Source organism: Emydura macquarii, unplaced genomic scaffold (assembly GCF_026122565.2).
Source record: "Emydura macquarii macquarii isolate MOO-44397 ecotype Brisbane River unplaced genomic scaffold, CSIRO-AGI_Emac_v2 contig_2768, whole genome shotgun sequence".
NCBI lineage: Eukaryota > Metazoa > Chordata > Testudines > Chelidae > Emydura > Emydura macquarii.
Window position 1 is genome coordinate 45,355,886 of NW_027132905.1, and position 20,207 is coordinate 45,376,092.

Sequence of the window (20,207 nt, forward strand, 5' to 3'; positions counted from 1 at the left end):
CACAGGAGTGGCAAGGGCTGCATTCCCCATTACCAGCAGCACAGAGGGAGCAAGAGTTCTTGTATTTCAATGACACGCTGTCCCCCAGCTGGTGTGAATCTGTTGTTACATTACATTAGCACCTAGAGGCCCCACCCAGATTAGGGCCCCTTGTGCCGTGTGCTGCGTGCACATGTCATGCGAGACAAGCCTTGCCCAGAGGAGTTCACAAGATAGAGAGATGAGACCCAGCAGGCTTGGAGGAGAAATGGGGGGGCACAGAGAACAAAGGAGACTTGCCCAAGGCCAGACAGCAGGTCAGTGGCAGAGTTGGGAAAGAACTTGGGCGTCCTGGGTCCTGATCTAGTGCCTTGTCTGCTGGGCCATGCTGCTGAGTCTCACGCTGCCCCTCCCTTCACTGAGCTTTTGGAATCCAGCCTCAGGATCTTTTTACTTTTTCAGACGAGAAAGGGGAGCTGTTGAACCCCATGGGCACAATCCAGAGCAACCCCAACACAGAGAGCGCAGCAGCCCTGGTCATCTCCTTCCCCAGCATCTCATCCCATCCTGTGTATTACCCGTCCTTCGAGCAGGTAAAGGACATCTCTGTGGATGGGTACCATGGTCTCACCTTGCTTCCTAGCCTCTGGAACACACAGTCCTAATGTGTCCCACAGAGCAGCATAGAAGGGCTGGGAGCAGGTAGCTGGTTAATGAAGGCTGCCAAGGGCTAACAGAAAGCTTTGTTCTTCCTCTATCCCAACACACACTGGGGTGGGTCCCATCTGTGAGTCTGTCAGTCCCATCTCAGCCCAGAAAATCTGCTCTCCATAGATGGTGTTTGTCTGCAGAAAAACTTACCGCACAAACCTTGCAAACTGTTGGAAAGGGAGCTCAGCCTGCATTTCATCTGGGTCAGACCTTTGGGCTTCCTCTATTGATGACCTAGAAACTGAAGTGGCTTTGTTCAAAAAAGGAAGAGTTTTCTGGTCACTGGTTGAAGCTTGTTAATGCAGAGCCACCAGATTCCAAAGGAGAGTAAAATTGCCGAATGGCGGCTGCCGCTCAGGAGTGAAGGGCCTAGTATTCTGCAATGTTTACAGAAGGGCAGATTTCTGAAAACGCATGTGTCTTGGCGTGAGATTTGTGGAAGGGAGGGAAGAGATGCATAAGGGAAAATGTATGTTATGAGAGAGCTCCCTGCTGGCCATCACTCGGCGATAGCTAACAGCATGGTATGAGAAAGTTACAGCTATTGCTCATTTCCAGACATCTGGAGTGGAAACAGCTCCAGCAGAGGCTGTGTCCATTCCAGAAAAGGAAGCGGAAATTCTGCTCTTGCTGGAAGAGGTGGATAATTCCCTGCACACACTTCCATAACAGACTGTGTCACCACACATGGCCAGCTTGTACAAAACCCTCTGCTTGGCCAGAGCACTTCCAAAGAATCTATCACGCTGTTACACACCGTTCCTTTCAGGGCAGTATTATTCTGGACTTCACTGAGCGTGGCTGGGCCTCACATCTCTGCGATCGTTGACTGGTGTGCCATTCCCACAGAGGGAATCGAACCCTGGGCTGGCATGATTACTAAGAGGGGTGCTGCCCTCTTGTCCATTTCACTACCTGGTGCAGTGACCCCTGGTGGTGAGGGCAGAACTGCAGGGCTGATCACGACCAGGTCTCCTACTGCTGAACTGTCAGCAGGGCGTGATTCTGCTCCTGAGGGCTTGGGAGCTCGCTGGGCTGTAATGAAGAGCAGCTGAAGAGTGGGCTCCCCAGTGGGCATAAAGGGGAGGGGGGCTGTGAAGATGATGAAGGCAGACGCTTCACTTAGTCTGTGTTTGTATTCCAGCTGCTGGAGCTGGGGAGGAACGGAGAGTGCGCCCGCTTCACACCAGAGGATCCGGAGGAGGTAAGTGTGTGGCATCATGTAGCCAACTGCTGTTGGGTCTGACAGGCCCTCCTTGAGGAATTGCGCCCGTGGGACTCTGTGAGGGCTTTCTCTGGCAGGGCCCTCCACCCCATCCGCAGCCAGCTTCCCATCCACACCCGGCTTCCCTCAGCTCTGCATGGGTCTGGATTTCCTGGGAGAGGGCCCCACAAGCTCTGTCCATTGTTCCTCCTGGCTGCTTTCCCCACCGGGGTCATGCACCCTACTAGCCCCTCCCATCCCCCTCTACCCCTCCCCCCCACCCCCCCAAGGCCCAGCCTTGCAGCATTCCCAGGGAAGGGAGCGAGTTGTGCAGCCATTTCCGATTCAGACTGAGCCCCATACGTTGCCGTGAGCAGAAGCAGCAGCTGAAGGAGATTCTGGAGCGGAGGAGCCACACCGAACTCTATGAGCACGAGAAGGACCTGGTGTGGAAGATGAGGTCTGAGATCCGAGACCAGTACCCAGAGACCTTGGCAAAGCTGCTTATCACCACCAAGTGGAACAAACATGAGGACGTTGCCCAGGTGAGGCTGGGGCTAGTGAGGACCATGAATCAAGCAGCCAGCCCAGATAACGGACACCAGGGACCCCAGCAGGGAAGCAGGGCAGTGTGCAGCTGCTTTTGTCTTCCCTTTTCCATTGGCCTTTGCTCTGTGCACAGGTGCCCCTCAGGACCTGAGATCCCAGAGCTGGTGGATTCTATTGCAGTGCAGCCAGTATGTGCTGTAGGGCTTTGGATGGGACTTGGGGAGCTGGTGCCCAGTTCCGTTGGGTCCAAGGTGACTTTGTCCCCCTACCCCCCAGTTGTAAACTCCCCTGAGACCCTCAGACAGAGTCACAGTTCTGCTGTGTCCTGGACTCTGCAGTCTTTGGGTGCTATACAGGACACAGATGAAAACTGTCCTTGCCCCCCAAGAGATTACACAGCTGCCCAGGCCAAAACAAATGCAACCATGTCAGTTAGCAAAGTGTTCCAAGCTCAAGGCCTGGCTCATTGCATCAGCCTTTCTCAATGTCTTAGAGGCTGCCTCCTCTGTTCTCTCTTCTTCCTCTCTGACTCCTTGTTCCACCTCATGTTCTCACCCCTGCAGATGATCTCCCTGCTCCAGTCCTGGCCGGAGCTGCCTGTCCTGAATGCCCTGGAGCTGTTGGATTTTAGCTTCCCTGATCGCTATGTTGGCTTCTTCACTATCAACTCATTAAAAAAGCTGACGTAAGCACACATCATTGGGGGAGGCTGCTGAGCTGCTTGCTGATTGGCTGCAGGGTTGCAGAGGTGGATTATGGGCAAATGCATGAGCCTCTTCTTTACATATAAGTACAGTGGATGCAGCAAGGGTGATATCTTCTTTGGTCTTCCCTTTCCTCCTCCAGAGACGACGAATTGTTCCAGTATCTGCTGCAGCTTGTCCAAGTGCTCAAGTATGAATCCTACTTAGACTGTGAATTAACCAAGTTCTTATTGGACAGAGCTTTAGCCAATCACAAAATAGGACACTTTCTGTTTTGGCATCTCAGGTAAAGAGCAACCTTATTTCAGATTCTGGGTAACCAAGTGAAGCCAGCATTTACTGAAATCCTGACTGCACTGGAGTGTGTGTATGAGAGACTGGGTTCAGTATGTGTATTGAAGGGCTACTGGCAATTCCTACCCAGACTCTTTCAACTGAAGCATTTCTGTGGTTATCAGACTTCCAGGAGTGCAATTCTGAAATCCTAGGGTCCTCTGACTGTTGCTGATTCCATTTCAGATGAGACTCACTTGACCAGTGAAAAGAGGTCGAGTAAAATTTTCAAAAGTACCTTAGTGACTTGGGAGCTTAAGACACGTTGATTTCCCAGGAGACTTAGGCGCCTAAGTCAATTTAGGTGCTTTTAACAGTTTTACTTGTTATTTCTAACCGCCAGCCTGGCAAACTCACCCTGGAATCTGAGAGGCAAGATGGTGGCGTATATTTTTAGACTTCAGATTTCTGGGATTCTAAAAATTCTGGGACAGACCAGGCCTGATCCACACCCAAAATTGCATTAGTTTAACGAGAGGTGTGATATTGCACCAACTTAATTAAACGTTGTGTGTGGACGTATGTTATCGGTTTAACTCTGGCTTGTATCAGGTTAGTTTGCACTTGTAATGTACGTCGGTGATCCTGATGTAAAGTTTCATTTTCAGTGTGTGCTATCCCTCCTCCTCTCTGCACTCCCTAAGAAGCCTTAGATGCTTCTCAGTTTGTGCCAGACTTAGTGAGTAGGGGGTGCTTCCACTGGGTGCCCTAAAGAGGCTGCTTTTCAGAGGGCAGGCGCTCAGCACTTTCTGAAAATCAGGCTCCCTTAAGAAGTCTCATGCTGGGCATTCAAGATCAGCTGTCGCTGCTGAAAATGTGGACTCAGGCTCCTCCAGCCCAGAACACTGGGGTGGTTCTCCCAAAGGAATGCTTAGCAAGTTTAGTCGTCCGGTAAGAAGGCTCTTGGCGTCCAGCAATGGAGTTTTCTTTAGCTCCCTCTAGTTTTTGTTTTTTTCTCTGTTACATAAAAGGAATCTAAATGGAGCCATTAATAATAATTTTCCTGTGCTGGTGTGAACAAGAGAACTAGTCACTAGCTGCAGTGAATCAGGCTGACTTTAATCTCCCTCTTTCTGTAGGTCAGAAATGCATGTCCCTGCAGTTGCCCTGAGGTTTGGCCTGATTTTGGAGGCCTATTGCAGAGGCAACAACTACCATATGAAAGTTCTAATGAAGCAGGTAAGGGCTGTTCGCCGCTGTGGGGCCAACCATCCCCTGCTCACAGCCAGGTGTGATCTGTTAGTGTTTCAGGCTGTATTGTTGTTGTTGTTTGTTTGTATTACTATAGTACCTAGGAACCTTAGTCATAGACTCATAGACTTGAAGGCCAGAAGGGACCATCGCAATCATCTAGTCTGACCTCCTGTACATCACAGGCCACAGAACCTCGCCCACCCACTGCTGTAACAGACCCCTCACCTCTGGCTGAGTTACTGAAGTCCCAAATCCTGATTTAAAGACTTTAAGTTACAGAGAATCCATCATTTACTCTAGTTTAAACCAGTAAATGACCTACAGTGCAGAGGAAGGCGAAAACCCCCCCGAGCCTCTGATACTGTGACCTGGGGAAATATTCCTTCCTGACCCCGAATATGGCGATCAGTTAGACCCTGAGCATGTGGGCAAGATCCAACAGCCAGGCACCTGGGAAAAAATTCTTTGTAGTAACTCAGAGCCCTCCCCATCTAGTGCCATAACCCCCATCACTGGGGATATTTGCTGCTAGCAGTCGCGGATCGGCTACGTGCCATTATAGGCAGTCTCATCATACCATCCCCTCCATAAACTCATCAAGTTCAGTCTTGAAGCCAGTTAGTTTTTTTATCTCCATTGCTCTCCTTGGAGGCTGTTCCAGAACTTCACTCCTATGATGGTTAGAAACCATCTAATTTTCAAACCTAAACTTGTTGATGGCCAGTTTATATCCATTTGTTCTTGTGTCCACATTGGTGCTTACCTTAAATAACTTCTCTCCCTCCATGGTATTGATCCCTCTCATGTATTTATAGGGAGCAATCATATCTCCCCTCAGCCTTCTTTTGGTTAGGCTAAACAAGCCAAGCTCTTTGTCTCCTCTCATAAGGCAGGTTTTCCATTCTTCTGGTCATCCTAGTAGCCCTTCTCTGCACCTGTTCCAGTTTGAATTCATTTTTCTTAAACATGGGAGACCAGAACTGCACACAGTAATCCAGATGATGTCTCACTGGTGCCTTGTATAACACCTCCCTATCTCTACTGGAAATACCTCCTCTGATGCATCTATTAGCCTTTCTCGCAGCTGCATCACACTGGTGGCCAGCAGCTCAGAGCCATCCTGTGATCAACACACACACCCAGGTCTTTCTCCTCCTCTGTCGCTTCCAACTGATAAGTCCCCACTGTGCTAGGTGCTGTACAAACACAGAAAAAGATGGTTCCTGTCCCAAGAGACTTACAGTCTATTGTTGATCACTTACACAGACAAACCGATACCCCATAAAGAAAAGAATTATTGCTGTTAAACCCAGAATTCCCCTTCATGTGTAATTTTGCTCGCGTCCCTCTCCACTACATGCAATCCACTAGGTGTAGAAGTGAAGCTGCATTCCTTCTGTCCATTCTGGTCCACCTGACTAGGACTCTGTGCAGATCATCACTGCAGTGCAATGCAATATTCACTAGTGGGGACTGAGTCAGATCTCCTGTTTCTGTTCCTGGTGCTGCTGTTGACTCTGTCTGATTTAGGGTGGTGACTTTCTGCATTTCACTTTCCTCAGGTGAGGATTATTGTTAAAATAATATGTGGGTTTCGGTCATTGGCTGACAGAGCTTGTAAAAGTGCAAAGCATTATCTATGACTCTTAGACACAGCTGTCCAAGGAGTGGGCATGTAACTGTGATATCCAGGTCATAGGCCAAATCCAAGATGTGATTGCAAATCAGTTACCCCTGTGGTGACAGAAGGATAAACTTCAGTTACTGAGAGGAGCTTGTGCACAACCAAAACCCCTCAGTTATACTGTAGGATAAAGACCTGTTAACACTTCACCGCCTCTCCCCTTCATAGTAGTGGGTGTGGTAACTTTCCAGCAGCAGAGAGCAATGGGGCAGTGCCCTCTTGCCTGGTAGTCTGGAGTTCTGGTGAAACTGCATTGTTCGGTTCACAGTGAAAACTTAATATGTTTTTTTCATTCTGGATGAAATGTTAGTGCTTATGAGAGAGGAAGGGGGGTTCTGGGGCACTAGCCTAGGACTTGGGAGACCTGGATTCAAGTCCTGCTCTGTCACAGACTTCCTGTGACCTCAGGCAAGCCACTTTGCCTTGCTGTGCCTCATTTCCCCATCTGTAACGTGGAAAATAAATGCTACCCTACCTCCTAGGGGGGTGGTGAGGATCAATACATTAAAGACTGTGAGGTGCTCAGATACTGCAGTGATGGGGGCCCTAGAAGTACCTTAGATAAAGAGGAATAGATAGGTTAGGAAAGGGAAGGATCTATAGGATTGTCAACAGAACTAGCCGATACGTGTCAATCTCGATCCACAACACACTTGCTGTTCGAGTCCTGGAACCCCTGTGCAGCTCTGCCAGTCACTCCTATCAACAGCCCTCTCTGGTATTGCAGTCCTGGATCCCCATGCTGACCCACAGACCTGAGCCCCTACACTGCTTTGCCAATGCAGCTCACTCCTGACCTGCAGAATGCCCTGCTATTTGAGTTCTGGACTTCCCTAGGGCAGACACTGCCAAACATGCTGTATGTGGCAAATGTCCACTAGGGGGAGACAAGAATGAAGCCACCCTACTTGCCCATGTGGTGCTATAAGCAGGGTTTCTTACTTTAATTTTTTCCCGTCTCTGTGTGGTAGGGGGAAGCACTTAACAAAATGAAAGCCTTGAATGACTTCATTAAAGTGAGCTCTCAGAAGGCCACCAAACCACAAGCCAAGGAGATGATGCACGTGTGCATGAAGCAGGAGACCTATCTCGAGGCACTTTCCAATCTCCAGTGCCCCCTGAACCCCAACATTATTCTTGCTGAAGTTTGGTAAGGAGGATTGCTGCATTGTGCCCTTAACTGCGATGTGGTTCTTGCATTACTGTTTGGTGGAAGAGCCTAGATCACTGGCTTTCCTGATGCCCTCCCAAGCACTAGTCACTTGTCTGTAAGGAGCATCTGCAGATGGTTTTGCATGTGAGGCTCAACTTCCCATGTCCGAGCGGGACGAGGCACTGATGGAAGTTTTTCCCCCACTTTCTCTAGTGTGGATCAGTGCACTTTTATGGACTCCAAGATGAAGCCGTTGTGGATTGTGTTTAATAATGAAGAAGCAGATGGAGGGGAAGTGGGCATCATTTTCAAAAATGGAGATGGTAAGTCCCAAGACTGCCTCTGATCCCCAGGGGCATTAATGAATACAAAACATTCCTACAGAGCAAATGAGCTGGGGCTTGGACTTTGACGGTGTGTTTCATTGCTAGGTAAGGAGACTGAGGCTTTGACATTAGGATTCCCAAGGGAAATATAACTGGCTCTAACCTAACCACTGCCAGGCACAGCTCTGTCCTTCAGAATTGCTTGTAGCTCTGAGGCCCAGTCGCTGTAAGGAATGAAGCTGGAGCTGCATAGGGAGCTCCCAGCTACTTCCTCCCCAGCCTCTGCCAGCAGGAGTCGCTACTGGGAACAGGGAAGGAGAGCTGGGTCTGGAAGAGCTTTCAGATATTCCAATCCCAGTCTCTGCCAGTAGGAGTTGCTGTAGAAAGGGGGTTACTGCACAGCGCCTTTTATATCTCTGCCTTTTAACTCCGTGACTTCAGATATACTCTGTGTTCAGAGAAAAGCTTTCTGAAATGCTGCAGACAGAGCCATCGGAACAGAGCCACTGGCAAAATGAAATGCAATAAACAAACCTGTCCTGCTGAGTCCTCGGGGGGAGGGAAGGTGTCCAACCCTGCTAGGCCTGATTGCTGTGACCCTGGGAAAAACAAGGTTACTTAGCCAGTAACTGTTGTTCTTCGAGATGTGTTGCTCATATCCATTCCAATATAGGTGTGTGCGTGCCCCGTGCACAGATTCCCGGAACCTTTTTCCCTTAGCTAGCTCCGTAGGGTCGGCTCAGGCGCCCCCTGGAGTGCGGCGCTCATGCCATGGTACATAGGGCGCTGCCGACCCTGCGGGCCCTCAGTCCTTTCTTTCTGCCAACTCCAACAGCGCGGACTGAGGGTGGATGTGGAATGGATATGAGCAACACATCTCAAAGAACAACAATTACTGGTAAGTAACCTTGTTTTCTCTCTTCGAATGATTGCTCATATCCATTCCAGTATAGGTGATTAAATAGCCATACCTTGGAGGTGGGTAGGAGTCAACAGTGAGCCGCTCTCATCAGCACGGCCCTGCCGAAGCCCGTGTCCTCTCTCGCCTGCTGCACGATGATGTAGTGGGACGTGAAGATGTGGACCGATGACCAGGTTGCTGCTCTGCAGATGTCCTGCAGGGGCACTCGTTCCAGGAAGGCCAAGGAGGAGGCCTGAGCTCTGGTTGAGTGCGCTGTCACAAGTCCTGGAAGCGGCACCTTCGTCCGCTCGTAGCATGTTTTAATACAGGCGGTGATCCAGGTGGAGATACGCTGGGTGGAGACAGGTGAGCCTTTCATCTGGTCTGCCACTGCCACGAACAGTTGCGTTGACTTCCAGAACGGCCTGGTCCGCTCGATGTAGAAGGCCAAGGCTCATCTGACGTCCAGCAAATGCCATCTCCACTCCTCCTCCAAACTGTGTGGTTTAGGAAAGAACACGGGGAGGAAGATGTCCTGGTTATAGTGAAACTGAGACACCACCTTAGGCAGGAACGCCGGGTGGGGCCTCAGTCGGACCGTATCTTTATAGAAGACTGTGTAGAGGGGCTCCGAGATCAATGTTTTTATCTCGGAGACCCTCCTAGCCGATGTAATGGCCACCAGGAAGGCTACCTTCCAAGAGAGGACGAGCAACGGGCATGTAGCCATGGGCTCGGTGGGACACCCCTGGACTCCGCCCAACTGGTAAAACGCTTCCACTTGGCCCGGTACACCATCTGAGTGGAAGGTTTTCTGCTGCCCAGCAGAACCTGCTGACCTGTATGGAGCAGGCTCTCTCTCCCTCCGTCAGTCACGGAGTCTCCATGCCATCAGGTGGAGGGAGCCCAGGTCCGGGTGCAGCAGGCGACCCTGGTCCTGGGAGAGCAGGTCGTAGCGCCTCGGGAGTGGGATTGGCGTATCGATGGACAGGTCGAGCAGCATGCTGTACCAGTGCTGCCTTGGCCAGGCTGGTGCGATCAGTATTATGTCCGCTCTGTCCCTCTTGATTTTTAAGAGGACCTTGGGTAGGAGTAGGATGGGGGGAAACGCATACGTGAGGGTCCCCGTCCAGTCTAGAAGGAACGCATCGGAGAGGGAGCCCGGCTCGCGACCTTGGAGCGACCAGAACCTCGGGCACTTCCTATTCCAGGACGATGTGAACAAGTCCAGTTGGGGAACCCCCCACTTCCGGAAAATTGAAGTCACCACCTCCGGGTGCAATGACCAGTCGTGGTGGGGTAAGATCGACCTGCTGGGGCGGTCTGCCTCGTCTTTCCTGACCCCGGGGAGGTGAGAGGCAGAGATCTGGATGTCGTGCCGCCTCCTGGCACAGAGCCGAGGAGCACGCGCTCCCCCTGCCTGTTCACATATGGCTGCTGTATTGTCCGTGAGGCCCTGAACCATCCTGCCCTTCAGGAACCTGAGGAAGACCTTGCAGGCCAAGCAGACTGCCCTGAGCTCCCTGACATTGATATGGAGAGCTCTTTCATCCGATGACCAGAGCCCCTGGGTGCTCAAGTCTTTGGGCCCTCCATCCCACGTCTGAGGCATCCGTTATCAGAGTCACTGAAGGAGCCAAGTCTCTGAAGGGGACACCCCTCAGAACCTCCCCCGGGTTCCTCCACCAGTCCAGGGAGGACAGTACCTGGGTGGGAACTGTGACCACCCTGTTTAGTGAATGTCTGGCTGGTACATACACCGAGGCCAACCACCTTTGGACAGGCCTGAGCTTGAGGCGAGCCAGCCTCACCACATACATGCATGCCTCCATATGTCCCAACAGCTGAAGGCAGTGCCTGGCTGTCGTAGTGGGGGACCTGTGCAGATCGGGGATTATGGCGGCCATGGTCTCGAATCGAGGCTGGGGGAGGAAGGCTCTGGCCTGGGTGGCCCCTATGAACTCTATGCGCTGCACCGGGGTGAGCGTGGACTTCTGCTCGTTGATGAGCAGCCCCAATCTGGTGCATGTCGCGCAGGTGAGTGCTAGGCTGTTCCTCACATGGGCCCTGGACCTGCCCCAGGTCAGCCAGTCGTCCAGGTATGGGAAGATCTGGACTCCCTTGCAGCGGAGATGGGTCGCCACCACTGCCATACGCTTTGTAAAGACCCTGGGGGCTGACGAGAGGCCAAAGGGCAGGGCCAAGAACTGGTAGTGGCAGCCAGCTACCATGAACCTGAGGAACCTTTTGTGACTGGGGAAGATAGTAACATGGAAATACGCATCTTTGAGGTCAAGGGCAGCCTACCAGTCCCCTGGATCTAGAGTGGGAATGATGGAGGCTAGGGAAACCACGTGAAACCTGATGTGTCTAATGAACCTGTTCAGACGGCGGAGGTCTAGTATGGGCCTCAGGCCCCCCTTGGCCTTGGGGATGTGGCAGTATCATGAGTAAAATCCCCTTCCCCTTTCCTGTGGAGGAACCTCTTCCACAGCTCCGAGCAGGAGGAGGGAGTTGACCTCCTGTATGAAGAGTTGCTCGTGAGAGGGGTCCCTGAAGAGGGATGGGGTAGGGGGGAATCTGGGGGGAAGGCCGTGAGCTGGAGGGCATAGCCCCTGAGGACTACGCTGAGGACCCAGCGGTCCGTGGTGATGGTTTCCCACTCGGCATAGTACAGCCGGAGCCTGTGGGCAAAGGGCCAGGAGAGATCCAGGGGCAAGGAAGGAGTGCCACCCTCGTGTGCACCATCAAAACCTTTTATTTCCATTGTTGCCCTTGCTTGGGCCTTGTTGGGGCCCCGCCGAGGACCCCGGGCGGTCCCGACCCCTCCTGGGTTGAGTGGGTCTGGGGGGGGAGGCTCCCTGCAAGGAGATACCGGTGCCGGAGTAACCTCCACGGCACGTGGCTGGGGCATTTCCTGGTTGCTCCCTGCTGTACCGGTCGCAGGGAGGAGTCCATGTGTGTGGCCTCCGGCCGCTTCTTTTTCTTCGGCACCGCAGACTTCGGTGCCGTCGGAGCATTCCACACCGAGGAGACGCTCGGTTCTGCCGGGGATCGCGATGGCTCGGAGTCCGGGCAGAGCACGGACTCCATCAGGATAGCCTTCAGCCGGGCGTCCCACTCTTTTTGGGTGCGCGGCTTGAAGGCCTTGCAGATTTTACATTTTTCTCTTCTGTGCTGCTCTCCGAGGCATCGGAGGCAGCGATCGTGAGGATCACTCACAGGGAAGACTTTTGTACACACAGTGCAGGCTTTGAAGCCAGTGGAGCCAGGCATGGCTCTAATGTAGCCCCTAAGGGCACTATCTACTTTAACTTATCTACTATTGACTTGTAAACTATCAACAATCAACTAACAAAGAACGCACTAGAATGCTAAGGGAGGCTACTTGCGATATGCAAGAGGCAGACGTTCCAGCAACCGTCACAGGTGGAAAGAAGGAACTGAGGGCCCGCGAGGTCGGCAGCGCTCTATGTACCGCAGCATGAGCGCGGCACTCCAGGGGGTGCCTGAGCTGACCCTACGGGGCTTGCTAAGGGAAAAAAGTCCCAGGAATCTGTGCACGGGGTGCGCGCACGCTTATATTAGAATGGATGTGAGCAATCACTCGAAGAGAGAACTTTGCTGCATGCAAGGGGCCCCCTACTCGTCAGCCATAGAAAGTGAGAACTATAGCAAATGCGTCTTCCATCAGCGTACACGCGTTCTCAGGAGAAGGGGAATATGGGAGAAATATAATTCTTTCTTCATTTGACCAGATCTTCGTCAGGACATGCTGACTCTGCAGATGATCCAGCTGATGGATGTGCTGTGGAAGAAGGAGGGCTTGGACCTGAGGTGAGTCATCAGTGCTGAGTCACTTGTGCTGCTGCAATGGGGGATCGCACCTGGACTGAGTCACTTTGTCAGTCGTCCCACATTGCCCTGCCAGGGAAAGGCCGAGACAAACCCTGTGTGCCTGATTCTGTGTGGAGTGGGTTGTTTAAGAGCAGAGAGATGATTGGCTGAGGGAGAAAGAACTTAGATGGTGAGTGAAGTTTCCATTTGCTGGGGAAGTTGTTAATAGAGAGGAGCCTGTTTCCATCATTCCACAGCGGCATTAGCCCGGAAATTCAGTGGGACTAGTGGCGGTTAGAGTAGGGCACAGAATTGGCCTCCTCAGTTTATTCTAAGTTCTGCCATTGAGTCGCTGTGAAGCCTTGGGCAAGTCACTGGGCTTCTCTGTGCCGCCCTCTGCCTATCTTTAAAATGGGCGCCTGTGTAATGAAACTGACCAGCCTCCCAGGATGGTTATGACGAGGCCCTATAGTCCGTGGAGGTCTGTAATATGCTGAGAGCCTTCCATTAAAGATGCCTGACAAAGGCCAAGTATTTATTGCTTAGCCTAGGCCTTCAGGTGAGTGCCTCGTTCTTCTTTGCACCTGATCCTCCAAGGTGCGACTTGCCCTCAGCTCCCGTTGGAGTCGTTGGAAGTCAAGGGCGCTTGGCACCTTTGTACAATGATGCTTGTTACTGGCTGAGTAACCTTGGGATTTGCAAAGGTCCCCAGGCGCTGTGTGTGTTGTTTAAGTGCAGGGGCCCCCTGGGATTTACCCCAGCAAGTCCCCTTTGGGAAGTGGAGGACGGGGAATCCCAAAGCCGATGCTGTGTGAGGTCTCAGTGGAAGGGGTTTCTCTCATCTCTGCAGGATGACCCCTTACGGCTGCCTCTCCACAGGCGACAAGACAGGGCTGATCGAAGTCATCATGCACTCGGACACCATTGCCAACATCCAGCTGAACAAGAGCAACATGGCAGCCACCGCAGCCTTCAACAAGGATGCACTGCTGAACTGGCTAAAATCCAAGAACCCGGGGTAGGTGGGACTGTGCTCAGCTGCAGCTTCATGCTTCCTTCCAGCTGGAGACTCCTTCTGTTGCTTTGCCTTATTGCCCCCTCCCCTCTTCGGTTCCCAGCCCATTGCTGCTGTGCTTCTGATTTCCAAGCCATCCAGGAACAATCGGGGGGTGCATGCTGCGTCCCGGGGCTAGAGCTTCATCCTTGTGCGATACCACAGCAAGCATCTCACATGTCCACCTGGGTCTTAGAAATGTTCCAAGGCAGGACAAAGTTCACCACTCCCTGGGATGCAAGAGGTTGTTTTCAGGTTCACCCCCAGACTGCGGGGCTGAGAGGTGCTGAGTCATGGATGCTCATTCCCAACTGGGCTCAGGCCCTTGACACACTAAGGGATAAGTCCTGCATCTTCCTGTTTTGTAGAGCACTGATATTTCTTAGGCAATATAAGTATAAAGCAATAAACTGATGGCCCTACGGACGTGAGTTCTCTATCACTTACACTGATGGGCAGCAGCAGTGCAAACTTCCTGCTTCCCTCCTCCCCAAATCCACTCTGCGTGGCCTGGACGTGCAGGAGCCACCGCTAGGGATGACTGGAGAGTCCAATGCCCATCCAGTCCTTTGAGCTGGGCTGTGAAGCCAATCCATTTGGTTAAGACTGAGCAGGAGTCCGATCCAGCCTTTCCTGATGGAGGAGATACAAGAGGAGTCCCCAGTGAAGGACCTTGCAGAGAATAGCACGATTGGTAACTGGTGCACACACACCAGGTTCAGCAGGTTTACGGGGGGAGGATGTGCGCACAAGAGCCCGAGGGTCCAGTAGCGTATTCACCGTACAACGTCCTGTTTGGGTTCAGACTCATCTTTGTTTCTGTCCCCCCCAGTGAAGCGCTGGAAGAAGCCGTAGAGGAGTTCACTCTTTCCTGCGCTGGGTACTGTGTGGCAACGTACGTGCTAGGCATAGGGGATCGGCACAGCGACAACATCATGATCCGGGAAACTGGCCAGGTATGGAGTGTTTGCCGACACTGGAGCTCTCCTCTCGCTGCTGCTGTTTGTATGTATCACTCCAGTGGGGACTAGAAACACCCTCGTTGGGTTTTTCACAATCTTCTCCATGGACTAGATAGCATGGGAATGGCACAGGCCTAGATAAATGCCCCACGCCTTCCACCCCAATAGGTCAGAATGGAAAAATTCTCACTAGCTCTGCCTGTTTGCGTGGCCCAAGTAAGACTCTACCCACAGGAGATTATATAGCTGTGTAACGTATTTGCCCTTTTTAGCATGCCTTGATCAGCAGTTCAATAGTTAAGGAAAATGGAAATGTCAGTATTTATTAGCCTAGTGTTAACACCCGCTTTGAATTCACACTTCACAGCTAGTGTTGAGGCTATCTGCAGACTCAGGCAGAGATCTTTTACATTGGCGTCCCATTTTGAAACTTTACTTTGCTACCACAAAGACTTTAATGAAAGCTGAGGTCCCAAACATATAGTTACTTGAGTAGGAATTTCACTTCATGACCATCAGCGATCAGGAGAGTGGTTTCAGGTCTCATCTTGAAGTTTACATTGTTTCCTTCCCTTCTAGAGGCCGTGGGGAAAACTAGGAAGGGGAAAATACTTTTGCCAACAGACACATTTTAGAGTGTGGGGACAGTCTTGTGGGAAGGGGGGAAGCCCCATCGCTTGTTTAGTTAGTTTGAAATGAGCCAAAGCCATAGGAAAAAGACATTAGGAAACAACCCTGTACTAGCCTATGGGAGATGATCTAGAAAGAGACCCAGTAGATTGCTAGGTGCTAGAGTCCCGTTTGAATTGCTATCAGCTGCTGAACTCTGACATTTAGAGCTGTGGAAAGTTAGTGGTGCTGTTTGCACCTTCTTCCTGTAGTACCGCCTAGGTCCCTGCTTCCCCTGGCTGACACGGTATTAGATCCCTGTGGTGGGACAGGTGCTATCCTGGAACCAAGCACAGAAAGACCTTATAAAAACCTAGAGATGCCTTTGCTCTGCAGATGCAGCAGGAAGGGGGCTAACTTCACACTCAGCATCTGTGGGGCTCAAGAGAGCTCTGGGAACCTGCTGTTGAGGGTTTGTTTCTGCTTGACAGAAATGAAATGGTGGCTTGGGAATCTTCAAGGCTCAGAGATGTAAATTCTATATGGCTTGTGACAATCCACTCTGCCACTAGGGGGTGCTGAAAGCCTTTGAACAGCAGCAGTGGTTTGTTTCTTTTGGAGTTTTGAGCAGCCTAGCAGGCAGGTTATGAAAAACCTATACTCAACTAGGTAGGTAGATCTAGACTTAAAAAAACACTTCATGGGAGTGTGTAGAGTTTTGCAGTTGTCTCCAACAGGGCATCAGACTTCCAACCATAATGTAGGAAGCAGAATTGACCTTGTGGAATGAAATATTGGCCCATCTGCTTTGCTATCCTGGCTCTGGCTATTCCTGAAGCTTTAGAAGAACATAAAAATCCCCCATGTGTATCAGCAGCAAGAATCTTTCTTGACTCAGCAGATACTTAAGCATGGAAGCATTACTGGATAACACTTGTAGCCAAGAGAGTAAATACGTCCCCGTTATCCATTGACTGACATGGAAAAGGTCACCTAGTGTTTCCCATGAGACTGTGGCTGATCTCGTTAGAACAGAATCCTACACAGATGCTAGGCAGTCACTGGGGCCTGATCATTCTGCATAGGGTTTTTTTATTTTGGCTGGGGATAAAAAGCACATTCTCACACTGAGAAGTGCAAGAGAGGTGGATCAGTGGAAAGTAATCACATCCCACTAATAATTTTTTTCTCTCTTAATTCCAGCTGTTTCATATTGATTTTGGTCACTTTTTGGGGAACTTCAAGACCAAATTTGGTATTAATAGAGAACGTGTTCCTTTTATCTTAACCTATGACTTCGTGCATGTGATCCAGCAAGGGAAAACTAACAACAGTGAGAAATTCGAACGGTAAGCTCCACTGCTCTTATAACAAAAAGTTTTGGGGTGTGTATGTCAATCAATCATTTCATCAGACAGTTGCCTACAGATCCACACTAACAGTTTTAGATACAGAGCAATAAGGGGCGGTGAGCTAATATCTCTTATTGGACCAACTGCTGTGGGTGTGAGAGAGAGAGTCAAGTTTTTGAGCTTACACAGAGCTCTTCTTAAGGTCTGCAAAATCTATTCAGTGTCACAGCTAAAAGAGAGTGTTTAGCATAACTAGTTAACCCATATTTCAAGGGACCATTCAATGTGAAGTGGCCTGTTAACCCCTCTACATTCATGAGGGTGGAAGCTGGGGGTAAAAGATTGCAAGACTGGATTTATGGCTTAGTTTAACTAACAAAGTTCTGCAGATGTTGTGCAGGTTTCCTTTGAGAATGGGGCCTGATCGATCAGCTATAAAGGGAACATTGTGTGAAAGTGTTCACCCTTCGTGATACGGTGTTTTCGTCTTATCATTGTTCTGTGAGAGTTCAAGCGAGAGCATAGCAGTGGGCTGGTTTCACCTACATTATCGTGGGGGCACTTGGATGAGATATATCACCTGTAGTGGTAGGCATGTGTAAGACCCATGGACCTTGAAAGGTGTGAGCATAGCAGTGGAGATTGGATACTCAGGAGCCAACCCCAGCAGCAGTTTAAAGTGGGGGTGGGAAATGTACCTGAGTTCAGAATGGCCCAGGCTACCACTTAGAGCTGACAAACCCAGGGGGATTATCCACGGGCATGAGGGGCTGGTTCTAAACGCATGTATTTTTAGAAGATTTGGTTCCAGGGCACAGCAGACAGCTGGCTTTCCTCTTATGAAGCTCTAGGATCAAGTGCTCCTGTCATAAGAATAGGCCTCTCTCTCTCATACCCCCATAACCACAAACAGTTTGTAGGTGAGATACACTCAGGTGTGGATTTGGGGCAGAGGTCAAAGTACTGCTGGACTAGATGGAATATGAGCCACTGCCCTTAATCTTCTCCCGCTCTTGCTAAAGCATTTTCCTTTTGTAACATTTGGAAGCATGGGCTAGTTCAAAAACATTTGTCCAGCTCTTTGAATGCTTGGTGTTGAACACAGGGTGTTCACAACTTCACCTGGGCCATGTTTTCATGCTATTATGGCTGTAGTCTTGCTTTATAACACAGTTGGGCTGGGATGCTTAGCTCACTTCCTCTTTGTCCCTTCTCTTCCTGAACAGGTTCAGGGATTACTGTGAAAAAGCCTACATGATCCTGAGGCAGCATGGTCTTCTCTTCCTGCATTTGTTTGCACTGATGAAAGCTGCAGGCTTGCCTGAACTCAGCTGCTCTAAAGACATTCAGTATCTCAAGGTAAGGTAGGGAGGGGGTGGGACTCACAGCAAGAGTTCAGTATGTAATCCTGTAAATTAGTAAAAAGGAGTGGGAGTTGAACCTGGAAAGGAGCATTGTCTGATGCAATCAGTAGCTATTCCAGCACACAGGAAAAGACACCCAGCACCAGCTGCTAATTGCTTCTCCACCTCCTGCTGTTGCTCCCTGCTCCTCTGATTTAGGTTTTCTCTTAATCAAATAATATCAGGAGCTAGCCTCTGAAGGAGAATCTCATTTATTTAAAAAAAATCTCTTCAACAGTGGGGGCTAGAAAAGTTCAAATGAGTGGAAGTCTCTTGGGTTTTTAATTGACTTTTTTTGAATAGTTGGTAATATGACCTGCTGCCATACTGCCTTCCCATTCCTTGCCCCCTGTTGCAGCCAGCTATACAGGGAGCAGGCATGGCACAGAGCATTTGACTCACCTTGCTACCTTCTTCTGTTCCTACTGTGCCTTTACAGTGCTAAAAACCTGGCTTTATACAGCTGGAGGAAATGGGCTTGTATTCTAAGATCGTGTTTTAAAGGGGGGTTGTTCCAGTTCCAGCATGAAAATAAGATGTAGTTTACCTTCGCCAGGAGCAGCCTGCATAAAAGAAGGGGGGGAGGGGCTTTGTGACTAGCAGCTGGTTTCCCCGTAAGCCAGTGCAGGTGGAGGGTCAGTCATTTTGTTTCAATTAGCAGGAGGCTCTCTACACTGATTTCTGCATCTTTCCTTCAGGATTCTCTAGCTTTAGGAAAAACAGATGATGAGGCGCTGAAGCACTTCAGACTAAAATTTAATGAAGCCCTTCGGGAGAGCTGGAAAACCAAAGTGAACTGGTTGGCACACAATGTATCCAAAGATAACAGACAGTAGAACAAACAAATTAGCCTGTGTCTGTCTAGGTGCTCAAGGAGAATGTAATAGCAGTAGCCACTCTGTATGATAGACAGTTGTATAAAGACTGCTGAATGTTACCACGCTGAAGATCAGCACCTGCATGCCTAGAACCAGGTGGTTGAGAAGAGTCTACAGGACCAAAAATAGTGTGGACCATGAGCTGCATCAGCCCATCCATTCTAGAATTCGATGCCAGAAAGGGGACAGTACATGGCAATAAAATTACTGTATACACTGAAAGGCAGGTAAATGTATTTGAAGCTTAACAATGTAAATTCTTCAGTATGCAGTACACGTCTTTTAAGGTAAGAGGTGAGGCAGTTATGCTACTTTCCTTACCCAGTGCCCATTTGTAGTGATGTGGAGCTGTGCTCTGAGAGGCTGGAAGGTGGCCTGGGGCATATCAAAGCCAGACTAGAATAGCACTGCACTAGCTGTGAACAGTGGAGAAAATAACATAGCATTTTGATTACAGTGCGGCTGAAGTTATTCGATGCACCAGAGTGGAAGGTGGTGCGCACTGTTGGGCATAGTCTAATTGAAGGTGTCACCAGCTTACCCTTCCCCTGCCGGGGATGAATGTTAATGAAGCATACTAGCTGGAATACCTGCCTATAGACGGTAGGAAGATAATGCTACCACGCTGTAACTGCTCAGTAGTTGGGAAGTAGCACCACAGCCCCATCTTAACTGGCCTGGCTTGCTGACTAAGGGTGCAATGTGTGGTACCACCTTCCCCACCTCAACTTTCAGCCCCAGTCCTACATTTCCAACCCCTACACCCTGAAGGCACAAGATGGATTATCTACAGCCATGGTAATAGCAGTCAAGACAACCTGGGATGCGGGGGAAGTTGCACCTTCACGTTATGCTGTGATATGTTTTGAAGAATTTTTGTTTACATTCGCTCCGACCCTGCTCCAGTTGTGCAAGGGTATGAAGCAGCACAAGTGAGTGGCATCTATTTGGTGTGAGTGCAATAAATAGCAAGTTTACCACAGCAAACAGGCAAGTGCTGTGAAGCGCTCTCTGCCTAATCCCAGAAGAAGCTTGCAATGGGGTCATAGCAGTCTTGCAGAATTCTCCTTATCTGTAATGAATAAAAATCATTGAGTTTTTTTGCCCTCAGTTCAGTAGCAGAATAACTACAATATTGTTAACACCATCTTATACTGCAAAAATCATAGTATCTGGTGAGCAAAGATCCCATGGCTCCACTGTTAAAGCACAATTGTATCTAATAAACAATTTCAACCTTCATTTTCATTCATCTTGAAAGAGACTATTGTGAATTAGGGATGTAAAAATTAGTTTCATCCGTTTAAACGTTCTAAAGATAGAACGGTTAAACTCTGGGGGGGGGGGGTGTCACGCAGCTGTAGTGGCTGGACT

At 50.1% G+C, this 20,207-nt stretch overlaps 1 protein-coding gene across 3 annotated transcripts in view; it reads left to right on the plus strand.

The window, feature by feature from the left end:
* PIK3CD (phosphatidylinositol-4,5-bisphosphate 3-kinase catalytic subunit delta) overlaps nt 1-19,904 on the plus strand; it is a 93,659-nt gene extending 73,755 nt beyond the window's left edge. For all 3 annotated transcript variants that reach the window (XM_067567353.1, XM_067567352.1, XM_067567354.1), the window contains exons 10-23: nt 442-572; nt 1,835-1,894; nt 2,272-2,439; nt 3,007-3,128; nt 3,290-3,433; nt 4,560-4,659; nt 7,330-7,508; nt 7,725-7,834; nt 12,497-12,575; nt 13,426-13,593; nt 14,462-14,585; nt 16,404-16,549; nt 17,779-17,911; nt 18,654-19,904. In XM_067567353.1, coding sequence (XP_067423454.1) covers nt 442-572; nt 1,835-1,894; nt 2,272-2,439; nt 3,007-3,128; nt 3,290-3,433; nt 4,560-4,659; nt 7,330-7,508; nt 7,725-7,834; nt 12,497-12,575; nt 13,426-13,593; nt 14,462-14,585; nt 16,404-16,549; nt 17,779-17,911; nt 18,654-18,791 — 1,802 coding nt within the window. In that variant the 3' untranslated portion in view covers nt 18,792-19,904. The remainder of the gene's footprint in view (nt 1-441; nt 573-1,834; nt 1,895-2,271; nt 2,440-3,006; nt 3,129-3,289; nt 3,434-4,559; nt 4,660-7,329; nt 7,509-7,724; nt 7,835-12,496; nt 12,576-13,425; nt 13,594-14,461; nt 14,586-16,403; nt 16,550-17,778; nt 17,912-18,653) is intronic.
* Nucleotides 19,905-20,207: the final 303 nt, after the last annotated feature.